Source organism: Pempheris klunzingeri, chromosome 16, assembly GCF_042242105.1.
Source record: "Pempheris klunzingeri isolate RE-2024b chromosome 16, fPemKlu1.hap1, whole genome shotgun sequence".
NCBI classification, from domain to species: Eukaryota; Metazoa; Chordata; class Actinopteri; order Acropomatiformes; family Pempheridae; genus Pempheris; species Pempheris klunzingeri.
The window spans coordinates 14,687,857-14,701,231 of record NC_092027.1 but is presented as its reverse complement, the minus strand read 5'-3'; the positions used below and the strand labels follow the sequence as shown (position 1 = coordinate 14,701,231).

The 13,375-nt window shown below is 40.4% G+C and overlaps 1 protein-coding gene across 1 annotated transcript; it reads left to right on the top strand.

Annotated features, from left to right (window-relative positions):
• Positions 1-3,345: 3,345 nt before the first annotated feature.
• Positions 3,346-5,932, top strand: sem1 (SEM1 26S proteasome subunit). Its single transcript, XM_070846669.1, has 3 exons — positions 3,346-3,491; positions 4,027-4,120; positions 5,730-5,932. Exons 1-3 carry the CDS (start codon positions 3,416-3,418, stop codon positions 5,770-5,772), a joined length of 213 nt encoding a protein of 70 aa, XP_070702770.1. The 5' UTR covers positions 3,346-3,415; the 3' UTR covers positions 5,773-5,932.
• Positions 5,933-13,375: the final 7,443 nt, after the last annotated feature.

Sequence of the window (13,375 nt, the reverse complement as noted above, 5' to 3'; positions counted from 1 at the left end):
CTGGTTCGACATCTATGGGAATTTAATTGGCTGTGTTAAGAAGTTTCTGCATGAAATAATCAATATCCACTGGTCTCTGCTGGATGTAGGTATTTATATGAAAAGAGAGACTGGGTTTCCACACAACACACAATGGAGTAGACTTACTGACTGGCTGGGATTAAATTTAATACAGGATCTTGACAGACATATCCTGGAAGCATATCGCTCTCTCTGCAGATTTCCTAGGAGCAAAGCTTACAAGTTTTTTCTTGGATTTGCCTCATTAATTGGCAAGTTAAGTCCCCTTAATCCACGATGATCATTTTCTTGTATGTCTTAGGGCATTTCTTTAAGCTCATATATCCCGTTGCTTTCTCGTCTTAATACTTCACAGCTTTGACAACAAAATTTAAGATCAAATACAACCAGACTTTTGAGTGGCACCATAGGACAAAATGACAATGCAAAGTATAATTATTGGGAAGGGGTGTCTAGACAAAGTGTATCCAGGTACAGCAAGTATATAACCAGCCAACACAGCAGACAGCTGGACTTTCTTTCTATGCACTGTCACTTTCTCTGAACTCCTGTCTGTTATCTGTGGGGGTGATCTGGGTTATTTGGTCACACACACACACACACACACACACACACACACACACACACACACACACCCACTTCCATCCATCTAGCTCTCACTGTGCACCGCCTCTGGGCCATATCATGAGCAGGGCCTGTGATAAAGAGCCAGGCAGCAGCGGTGGGGGTGGTGTGGGGGCAGACCGTCAGACTGGCCAGGCAGGCTTCGGCTGGAGTCTTCCTCTGTCTGCCCCGTCTGTCTCTTTTAGTGTACTTATAGCGGCTGCCGACATGTCCTTTCCCAGAGGGCTTTGTGAAAGGACAGAAATGTGATGCTGCTACTCACACACAACTTGCAGTGGAGTCTGTCTGCAGTGGCCATGTTGCATCTCCCTTCTATGACATCCCCCCCTCCCTCGACTCCCTCCTACCCAGCTCCTCCTATTTTACCTGAGCAGAGAGACTTCAGGCGCCAGGCGCGGTGTAACCGCAGTCTCAGGTATGCTGAGCGGACATTGCAGCCACTTCCCAGGGCTTCACCTGCACCTGAGATTGAGTGACGTGGCCACCAGGACTAGCTATACCTCAGGGAGGGCCACTCAAAGCACGACAGACTATCATTCATACATCAAATTCTCCAACTGAAGATGTGAATGAAATCTATAGCTTATAGCCTAATCAAATTTGATTGCCCCGATCATTTCAATCCCATAGTCACTTTGAAAATGACAAGGTGACACAAACTTATTCTGTTGTCAGAAATGTTGATGGAGCCAGGCCCTGAGAGCTATTTTGATTCAATCAATTAATCATTTTTCAAGCAAAAATGTTAAGAATTTGTTCATTCCAGCTTCTCAGTTGTGAGGATTTGCTCATTTTCAGTGAGCAGTGACAGTGACAGTGAGCCAAGTCTCTTTCGGCTCTGGACGGTCAGTGGGACAACAAAAGACTTCATTCTGGGCTTAATGTATTTTGGACTAATATTTTTCAGCATATTTAGACATTTTATAAATCAAACAACAGATTAATTAATCAAAAAAATTGTCTTCAGATTAATCTATGATGAAAATAATCATTAGCCTGTAGCCTTAACAGTACCAATAAGCACACAAGACTTATTTCTTCATTCATTGCTTCAAATGAAAACAGTGCTTTATTCTTTAGAAATGCATTCTAATCTTTGTGCAGACATGATCTTCTGTTTTAAATGGTATTTTATGCCTAAAACATGTCGCTTTAAGCATGCCTTTCAGCATCTAACTGGAATGAGACTATTTAAACACAGTGGCATTTAATTCCTGCACTTTCTCTCAATGTCTTGTTCCTCTTTCCTCTAAATGTTGTGGCATTGTCATGTGTAAAGACTTAGGATGATTACAAAATAATTTGAAAATAGAATAAGTACATTGAGCCTAAGTTGAGGTTTGCTCCGTCTGTCAACATATGACAGCTGCAGAGCAATTTTCATTGTGGTACGAGTGGTTTTGTGGTAAATGTGCGCTCTCATTTATCTAAAATACATCCTAAGCTGTGGCTGCCGCTTCATTATTTGAGCAGGCCACATGGGTTACAACGTGCATTTGTTCCTAAATGAAAAATCTTTGCTGAAATTTGACTGACTTGTGTGCATATGTTTTGAGGAGAGAGAACTGCACGAGGCTTTTGTGGTGGTGTGGGAGAGTGTGTGTGTGCATGTATGTGTGTGTCTGGGAGAGAGAGAATCATACAGGGAGGGGCAAAGAGAAAGAGTGTTCTGTTTTCCAAAATATTTGCAAATATTCGCTAAGCTTGCCTCCACCCTTTCAAACCAGTGTTATTGGCTATATCTGCATGACACTATACTCGTGAATGTCTGCATGCTTTTTAAAGTGCCTTAGGTTTAAATGCTTGAGGTACAAAAAAAGAAAAACAAGGAATTTTAAAAGTTCATCTAAAAGTGTTTTTTGCTTTTCACATTTTAAATGAAGCTTTCATGCTGCTGGAGTTTCACAATAAGATGATGAAACCAGGATTTGGAGCCAGCTCATTCATATTTGTACTTGTTGAATTTACCCAGAATGATCAGCAAAAATATTCACCTCCACCCAATAAACCATTAGACACAACATCACGTCGACTATATCAGTCTGCACATTAGTACCCGTTCTGCTCCTGAAAAAAATCCAACTGAAATGTTTGAACTCAGTGAAAAAAATAGTGTTTCCTTTTCTAAATTACTAAAGTCTTATTACTAAATGAATCAATGGACAGCATACAGCATGCACCTATTGAAATGTCCATAATCTTGCACATGTAATCTTTTATTGTCACATCCACACTATGATAAGCCAGTAAACTTCAATGGTGATACCAATTAGGCCACCGAATGCTCAGCTGTATTTGACACTTGAACAGAGATAAGGCTCACATACTTTTATTCACACTTAAGAGTCACTTTGTCTCTGGTATAGTGCATCAGTAATATATAGGGCAGGTTTGTAAACACTTCATTGGATGGAGGTTTTATATCACAAGCTGATTTTGAGACTGGTTCATGTAATCTCAAATAGTTGTGACTATTTTGATCAAGCTTATGATTAGTTACTGTATATGTCTGTGTCTCTGTCAGTGCTGTTTTTTTTACTGTCCCTGGGTGAGTGGACATGAATATTAATTCATGTCGAGTTTATTTGTAATCAAACATGCTACATAGAAATAAAAAAGTAGCCTTACCTTGCCCTGCCGTAAAGCATGGTGACTGCTGCGCTTTCCTGCGCAGTTTAGCGCAACATTTATCCGCTCGAACAACCTGAACGTCCCATAAGTCCTGTGTTTAGCAGCCATTCATCAGCAGCACAGCCGCATCACAGCTAACATGTCAGACAAGAAACAGACCGTGGACCTGGGCTTACTGGAGGAGGATGATGAGTTTGAAGAGTTCCCAGCCGAGGGTGATTATCACAGATAGTATTTGAAGCATCACTGCTCTTGTTTTCTTTTTTTGCTGTCCAGCGGTAATTGTTGTGGTGCTCTCTGTGCTGGGCCCTGTAACGGTGACTCAGCTAAGCTAGCTCAGCCATATTAGCATTAGCATTAGCTGCCTGATATCATAATAAGTTGCTAGTAACGCGCCACAGCTGGCCCATTCAGCTAAATATACCGAAGTAGTTGACCCATGGGGCTCTCTGTCTTTTTCTGACAGTATTGGGCTTTTATTATCCAAATATTACGACTCTTTTTTTTTTTTTTAGCGGGGATACTTTAGCTCTCTTGCTAACGCTTGGTTGCTATTCAACCTGACGTTAATTAGCCGACAAGCTACAGTGTTAGCCGTTAAGGTAAACAGTAAGCTAATACCTAACGTCAAGTGCACTTCTACACGGTGTTTAATGGTACTTTATGTCTGTCAGCTTGAGGCAAAGCTGTTGAAGAGGGCAGGTCTACTTTGTTTCTAATGCTGGTGTTTATCTTCTGTTTAATCCGTAGATTGGACGGGACTGGACGAGGATGAGGATGCTCATGTTTGGGAGGACAACTGGGATGATGATAATGTGGAGGATGATTTCTCAAATCAACTGAGGTAATCTGATCACTAAATTCACACAGTTACACTCCCCTTCAGGCTGTCAGTGTTATTTAGTACATCAAGTCATGGGTGGGTACCAAGTTGGTTAAATCATTATTAGTGTACTGATTACTTGATTTTAGGCTTGCAAGCCAAATCCTCATGAGCCATACAGCATGAGACACAGAGCTGATTGCTTCATGTAACCAACAATAATCAACACGTATACTCAGATGAATATATACTTTTGTGATGCGGAGTCTCATCTTTCCTCCAATAATTTGTGGAATGAGAAGATGGTGATCCTTGAAAGATTTCCAAATTTCGCTACTTTGGATTTGCATGTCAACTATTATTTTGATTGACTTATACTGTGTTGACTGCGAAGTATTACTGTACAACAAAGGGGACATGTTTGAAGCTATTCCTCTTTATGTTTTAATTAAAACTGTGTTATCAAGAAATCAAAAACAAGTGAGTAAACAAAATATGCCCACATATATCAAGGCAGTTGATATGGAAACAAATTCTACTTATTAAATTCTTTTAACTTCTGCGACATGTAAAATCTACCCGTGCTCTTTTCAAAGTTGTTGTTTTACAGTACCAAAACTTTAGCTTTGGATATTCCTCAAAAAAAAATGTTTACATACCCAGATGTAAAAGCCACACTAAATCAGGTTTTATCTTTTGGAAGTCCTTAAATATTTACTGTTTCAGATATAACCTTTAAAACTATATATTTTCCCTTTCTTGCAAGTGCCTGTAATACACTAAAGATGAAACAGGAGGCAGAAAATCCAGTGCAAAGCTCATGGTCTTATTAAAGATGAACAAAGGTTTTCTCTAATATACAGCTTGAATGTAGGTCAGGAACTTTCAACACTAAAATGCCTCTTAGGAAGCCAATTATTCCAGATTACTCTTTGATCAATATTAATGCATCTTGCAATGTGGAAATTGCAGGGAACCAATAGTGTGCTCTCACTCCTCTGTGCTCTTGTTTTGCACCCATCATGGAGCTACTCTTCAATAGCTTAGGTTGTTGGTAATTGCACTGGGCTGCTGTATCTGAAATTGTGCCATAAACATCTTGAAAATATCCAGAATAAGGAAGACAAACAAGTACCGAAACTGCCTTGAGTTTAACAGTGTTTCTTTATTTAATAATAAAGCTTAAAGGACTAGGTGGTAAAATCCCTTGAATACTTTGAGTAACGCTTTACACATCAAAGTTATCGTCACAAGATCCATCATGCTTGCAAGGTTTACGCTCACACTTATGGAATAATCAATAACTGTTGGTAGATAAGTGGCTGGTCTGTTTTTATTTGAGTACACTTTAGACAGTAATATGTTATTGTTTTATTTAGGCCAATTATTATAAGCATGCTATTAAGTTGTTTCTTAAAGATATCATTATTGTTAAAGGGCACAGCTGCCATATACATGTGTAATCATCAAATCCATAGCTGCAGGCATTATGCAATATTTATATATTTTTTTTCACTCCCATCTCTTAATGGTTCTCACAATCAATAGCAGAGGGTACTTATGCCTCAACCACCCACCTGTAATCATCTCTACTGACTTGATCTTTCTATTTCCCTTCTCCTCCCTGCAGAGCTGAGCTGGAAAAACACGGTTACAAGATGGAGACGTCGTAATGGCCGACGGGGCCTTTCAGTGTTCAATGACAGCGGATATGGACATTTATATTTGAATATTACTGGTTGACCACACAGCTCTGGAACAGATTTGAAGATGTTAATTTGCTTCTTTTTTTTGTAAGAAATATTGATGGAAGTAAAGTGTTTGGACAAAATGGTTCCTTCGAGTGTTTTTACAGAGCAACTGGATTGCATTTATTTAGTAATATCTGAAATTGAGAAACCTCTATTGGCATAGTTCATACCTCCAATTCATGCAGCATAACTAATGGCTAAATCTAACCACAAATTTTTCTGTTTCATCTAGTCCTTGGTCTGCTTTTATTCCTTGATAAACTGAATCCATCTTTGTGGTTATTATTTTTTGTATGACTCAGGGTTTTTGGCTAAAATATCTACAAATTACAGTCTTTGTAAGAGCTGTTGATCTCAGAGGCACACCTGCCAAGTCAACACAATCTACCTGTAATGGACGGCTTGTTGCTGCTCTCTGACACGTGCATTTATTTTGGACTACATGAATTTTGCATATCGCCGAAGTTCAAGTGCTCAACAGGATTTATCTGAGATATTTGTGATCATTTTGTAGCAACCACACTTTTATGTAAGGCTCGGTTTATTGAAACTGTCAAAGTGATGTCTGCATGAGAAAGGAAGAGAGACAAAGTGTACACTGGGGGAGATGGAGATAAGCTGTGCACAGTGGAAGTACACACAGTTCAAACAAGTGTATGTATTTGTGTTTATGGTGCATGCTACACACATACAAAGCCGTTCCTCTGTGCTGTGCTGTATAACAGCCCCCTTCCCTCTCAGCCCCACAACGCTGGGCTGAGTCCCCGAAGGAGAGATTATCCACTGCCGTGTTTGTCAGAGGCAGGGAGGGGGTCTCAGCATGGGGCCTCCCAGCCTGCCTTGCCTGGACCTGCCCATACTGCCAGCCAGGTCCTTCTCTTCCGCTTGGCCCAGCGGGGACTCTCGCACTGAACCAGAGGCCAATTTATCCCTACCACACTCCCCCGGCAAAGTGATTTCTCTCTGAGTTTTGTCGACTCTCAGTCCCAGGGTCCTAATGAGGTGAAATGGATGCCAGTAAGACCAAGGCTGCAAGAGCGGGTTTCATCCTGAAAACAACATCCATCCCCTGCCTCTAGAAAGGGAAAAGCAGCCTAAATACATTTAGTCAAGCACTATATTTCTGTGTGTTTATGTAACTCTGATATTTCCTTCATGTGCAACATTTAATCATTTCATACGAAAGTGTAGTTTTCAATCCACCAGATCCAATTCACATTGCTACCAGTTAATTTGACAGTTTTATTTGCAAGACACACTAAGCTCAAGATGTCAAGCACTGTGTGACAGGAATGTGTTGGCTTTACATACTGCTAAATCCCCAGATTATTATTTGAGATGAATCTCTTTTTTTCTCTAAAACAAGTGAATAAATAAAACCTGAAAACTAAGCATCTGTATTTTGAAACATGAAATTATCAGACAGGTCACTGCAATACGACCATGGAAAAGGAACCTTGATTTAGCAAAATACCTGAGACAGGATGACTTTAATGGGAAATGGATAGAATATAATATGTAAATTTTATCGCAGGCTTTAAGAAAATTAGACTTTAAGGATCCAAATTAGAGAGAAAAATGACAACAGGGAGGAGTATTTGTTCTTTTGCAGTGTAATATATGTTCTTGCAGGGCGATGGTACTAAAATAATATATATAATGTAAAAAAACAAACAAATTTGATCAGTTTGCAGTGATTGCTATATCATCAGCAGATTGAGAAAACTCTGGGCTTCATCCTGTATACAATAAGGAAATTAAGCCCAGTGTTATTTCTGTGTCGTTTCACAGTACTTCCTCTTAAGAGAATAACACTGCACGTGTGTAAGTATTGAGCGATTGGACCAGTTTCTACATAATGAATCTTATTACCTGTCAATGAAACAAAAGTGCAACACTTGATGTGATGATTTTTAATCTTTAAACATCAAATGCTTATTGATTACTTATTGATCAAATCAAGTCAAATCTGAAGAGCAGGCCTTTTATTTCACTACTATCCCATTATGATACTGATCATTTCTGCAACATTTACGTTAGTTTCCTCTTGTGATGCTGATTTCCCAGCACTATTTGCTGTTTTGCATCAGTTTACTTTTTGAAAGAGTCATTCTGCACTTCAAAGTCTTACATTCAGATTTTGGCATTGAAAGCTAGAAAAGGTGAAAGTGGGAATCTGTTAGCTCATGTCAAGCGTTTAAATGTTGGCAACTGAAAGCATGCTGACAAGCATCTGACAGTCTCTCATTCTCTTCTGGGAAAATACATAATCCCTGTTTACTACTAGTTATTATCCCAATCAGCTGCATATCACAGCCCAACAGCCCTCCTGAGAGCACAGCCCGTATTGTGATTGAAAGACAATGCTCCAGCTGCTACTAATATACATGTCAATAAAGAAAACAAATATTTTGTTGGCAAGTATTGCAGGAAATAAAGCAAGGTCACATGTTCGTCGAGTGAACTCAAAGAGCTTTGATTCGCACATGCGTGACGCCCAGATCTGTTTATGCCCTTGAAACTGAGGGCCCTGGGCCTGATGATTATTCTAAGGGTTGGGAAGTCAGTGGAGTGAGAGAATCGCTAAGTGAGAGTAACAGAGGAGGACCTGTGACCATTTTGTTTGTGCTGAGAGCATGAGATTGGTCCCTTGTGTTTGACGCCATGAGGGCCTCGATGGGTCCTCAATATTCAACCTCACACAGATCAGCTTTTCAGTGTCTCCACACCAGTTCTTCTCGGATCCCATTTAATCCCGTCTTTAATTTGAGCAAGCATTTTTGTTGTCCCTTTGTGACCCACATGATTCCCCTTGACACGTACGAGACAGCTCACTGTGGCTGATATTGACCGACAACGAGACACCTGAATGATAATCTTTGGGGTGAATATTTTGGTATCACTGAAAGGTTGCATTTAAAACAATGGATTCCTTTTTAAAGAGTCCTTGTGTTGGTGGTGGCAAAGTTTAGTCTTCATACAGAAATCCAAGCCATGTTTAATACTTTCACCAGATTACTCCCTGGATCGGGAACAAATTCTGCAAACAGATTTTTGCCTTTCTGAAAGCCCAGATTCTTCAAAAAGCATTTTCTTATTTGCAAATCACTTTCCGTCGGCCCACGCAATTCTGAGACCACATGACTTCATGCAAGAGAGAGCAGCCAACAGAACTTTGGCGAGGACTATTTCATAACACTTCATGTTGGGAGATGGCAGATCCATTGTTCTCAAGGCCCACAAGGCTGTGGGCGAGAGTCCCTGCTGTGTCTACACTGAGGAAACACACCAGCCACCTCGACTATGTTTTCCTCTCCATTCTGCAGATGCTGGAGGCTACTGTGACCATTCCAGCTCCCTCCCCACCGCTGCAGGCCCTGCTCTTCTCCCCTCTCCAATCCCTTCACCATCGAGCAAGGGAGAAGACGAAGCTGTCGCTGCACAGCTAGGAAGCATGCAGCTGCTGCTATAATAGCCCTAATTGCACGTTTCTTTTGTTGAGCTGAAATTAGCGGCGGGGCTACAATACTACTACAAAAACCCTCAAAAACCTCCAAGTAAAGATGGAGGGGAGAGAGTTAAAAAAAAAAAAAAAAGACACTCGGGGTGTGTTCACTAGTGAGGCTGCCAACCCACTGCCGAATGGCCCACACCTGCACACTCGCACCCCCGCTAAAGTAAACACAGATAATAAGGTATAATTACTTTAGAAAATAATAACGAGGAGCAACCCTTCAGACCCCCCTACTCCCAGTGACAAAGGGCTGCCTGTTTATTGTGGGGGGTGAAGCAGCCCCAAAGGACGCTGGCGAATGCCCTATCAAAAGACCTGAGGGCCCTACTGAGGATCCCTTATAGGACAGCCATCAGTGTCAAGGAGGGCTTGGGCTTTTAAGTCGCTTCTACCCCTAACTGCCTCAATTAACCAGTATGGATTGACCACAGGCTGCTTTTTCTGCTCCATTCATTCTCATCAAAATGATACTATGCTTTCTTGATTTTTTTCTCCTCCCTTTCTTTGGGATGAGAAGAAACCCGGAATATGCACAATCTAAAAACACACCAATAATATCATGGGAAAAGTAACATTTTATGTTAAAGGTTCAGGTATCCGTGTAGCCCATATGATATCTGTCAAAGACAAGAATGTGGGAATATGAAGACAACAGATATGTGTATTTACTGCATGTACGCAAATGTGCAAATGCTCACATAAATGCTACATAGTGCCCATTCTTTCTTGGAAAGACAGCAATAGTGCATATATGTGCTCCTCTGTGATCACAGGTGCTCTCTTAAGACAGACGCACTTCAAATAGAGTTATAATATAGGATGCCTAAAACCAGAAAATCATGGATGTAACATGCAGTACCAAACAGTTTTATTGATGATGTCACAGTTTTAATTCATCCTTGCTTTCATCGGGGACTACAATGGAAATAAATCTTTAAGTCTTATTTGAAGAGAAACACTTTTATTCACTTTCTGTCTGAGAGTTACAGTTAGCTTAGCTTAGCATAAACACTGGAAACAGGGGGAAACAGCTAGCCTGGCTCTGCCCAAAGGTAACAAATCGGCCCATCAGGACCTCTAAAGCTCACTAATTGAAATTAAAAAAGAAAATGTAAAAACAAACAGTTCCCTGCTTGTAGATGGGTTACGTATCAGACTTCCTCTTGACTCTAAGCAGTTGCCAGGCAACCAGTGAAAACAACAGGAAGTCAATGGTTGCAGCCAAATAATTTGTATGGCACAAAACCCCATGCAAAGGGGCATTTTTGTGTTTTTTCTCACTTGGGTTTTTGTATTGATTAAACAAACCTCTTGAGCTTTAGAGGTGCTTGTAGGTGTATTTTGTTACCATTTGCTAGGTGAAACTTTCTGTAGTTGTTTGTGATTTAACATTGTTCCTCTGGTGATGTCAAGTTAACTAATTCATAAAGACGGCTGCAGCACATACTGTGCTCTGTCAATGCAGATTCAGCACACATCATTCCAACATTAGGCCACAAAAAGAAGTATAGCCTTTAAGTTTAAAAAAAAAAAAAATAGCATATGTTGACACATGCCACTATGCTTACTTTGATCTTTAGAAAATTGAAGAAGGCTTCACTTTGGCACTAAAGAGAGCATTGAGCAGCATACTTTGACCCACAATTTCTTGTGGGTGAAGGGAACATAAATATCTAAAATGGACATATTTTACCCCACCTAGTTACACATATAACTAACAGATACAATATCTGGGTAATATTTCATGCTTTGCTGTGAAACCTCTCTGTGTTTTTCTGAGAGTCATCACAGCTCAGCTGAAAATGAGGATAAACTCATGCGAGCATGTGTACATGACACTGGATAGTTGAGACAGTGCGGGATCACGCCACGGCCTCACTGTCACTAAAACCCGTCCAGATTTTAACCCAACCTGACATGTTGGCACACAGAGAGAAACAGATGGGTATGTTTCAGTTTAACGCCATCCCTGGTGGTTGAGTCACTATGAAAACACAAGACTTTGGTTTGATGTCAGGATGGATTATGAGTGCTCAGTTTCAGCCATGCAGTTTATGACATGATCCATCTTGCAGGTCTTTGACAGATAAATGTATAATTTCATAAAGGCAAAAACACAGACATTGTATGCAGTAGTTTAAACTGCCCTACAAAGTCAAAAAACCATATTGTGAATATTGTGAATGTGGTCTGAGAAATTATGTGGTAGAAATGTGTAATTTTGGGAGGAAAACAGATTGAAAACCTGTAGGAACAAGAAAATAGAGGTAAAAACCAACCTGCAGTGACTACAATCCATCTGGTTACAGCTAGCAGGTAAAATAGCCATAGCTCAAGCTAATTTACCCACTTATTTTGGTTTTCTGTAATTGAAAAATGTAATTTTGATGCTCTAGCATCTTAGTGATTGAATTTGTTATGCCCACATATATAAGGCAGTGACCAAATCCAATCATAGTAGAGAAAAACAAAACAAAACAACAAAGAAACTATGAACTCGTACTGCTGAAGCTTAGCTGAGTTACTGTCTACAGTGAAATTTACATGATTTGAGGTGGTTCAGCCACCTTAAAACACATGTTTAAATGTATTTAATCAAAAATTAACTTATTAAACCAGTTAAGGATGAAACAAGAACATATTTTGTTGAATTGATAATCGGCATAGAATTAAGGTTTTCAAACTTGTATATCTGAGGACCAACAAATTTGTAACCCATTTTTACTTCACTGTTTCTGTCATTGTTGACAGTCAATATAGAGTTATGTGATTGGCATCTGTGAAATATGACACAATATGGACCTTGGTAACAAAACCAATAGGCTGATAGTAGCCTCCAACCTGCCTACACTGTCAAATAACACACAGTGAAATTCAAGGTGAAATTCTCACTGACTAAATATTTTACACCTATTTAACACAAGTCTTTGTGGAGTCCTGTACTTTTACCAACACAAAGGGGGGATAATAGCTGCTGTGATTAAGAGTTTAATGTAAAGTGAATCAGTGTTGCACGTGAGTCACCCTCATGCCATCATTAAACCACTATGTGCAACTGAGCCAAATGGCCCTGCGAGGATGGCAGCGTGTTTTTAACTGTGACGTCTGTGGCAACAACACCCCCTGCTGTGATTCCTTCCTGTTCGCCCATGATCCCTGGCAATTAGGGAGTTTGTTTTCTATTTTTACTACCGGTTTTTACCCCCCATCCCCTCACAAACCTCCAATATTTGAACACACCGGATCAGCCATCCACCTGTCCTGCTGCACTTAAAAGCATTGGACAGTGAAGGAAGAGAAATTAACAGGGGGGACAATTTAGACACCGGAGAGGCTTTTTCCGCCAGAGCAATAAAGCACACTTGATGTTATTATCATCTCTGGTGAATTATCGGGCCTCTGATAATTGTAATTAATCAATCATCAGGCTCACTCATGCACTCCCATGAAACCCAGCATCACTGTAGATCAACCTGTGCAGTGTTGACCTATGAGAAATCAATGTGCAGCCATGATTCAAGGCAATAGCTTGAGCTTCCTTCAGCTGGATCAAGTAATTAGAGCATGGTTAATTACATGTCACAGTATCTGCATTACACTCACACATGGGAGGGAAACAATTGCAGGAAAAAGTCCATTAAAGACCTTTAACATTGCACAATCCAATTCGAGTAAACATAAAAAGGTTGCAGGACAAGCCATTCTCCAAATTCACATCAATCATTTTCACCACATCCAACCAAAGAGCCTCGCCACTTCACTGTGTGGCCGGGTTCAAAACAATAGCACGTGTTTAAAAAAGAGAGTTCAACGACAGACAAACTCATGAAATAGGACATAACATTCTCCCTCTCTCTTTTGCCGACTTTGCCTTTCATCGCTCTCATTCTCCCTCTCACATACACACATGTCTGGTACGGCTGGGTGGGAGGCCTTGGCCCAGCCACAGTCAACTGGTCCCAGTCCCAACAAGGAAACAATTAATCATGTGTGAGCGGCTGTCTGAGTGTC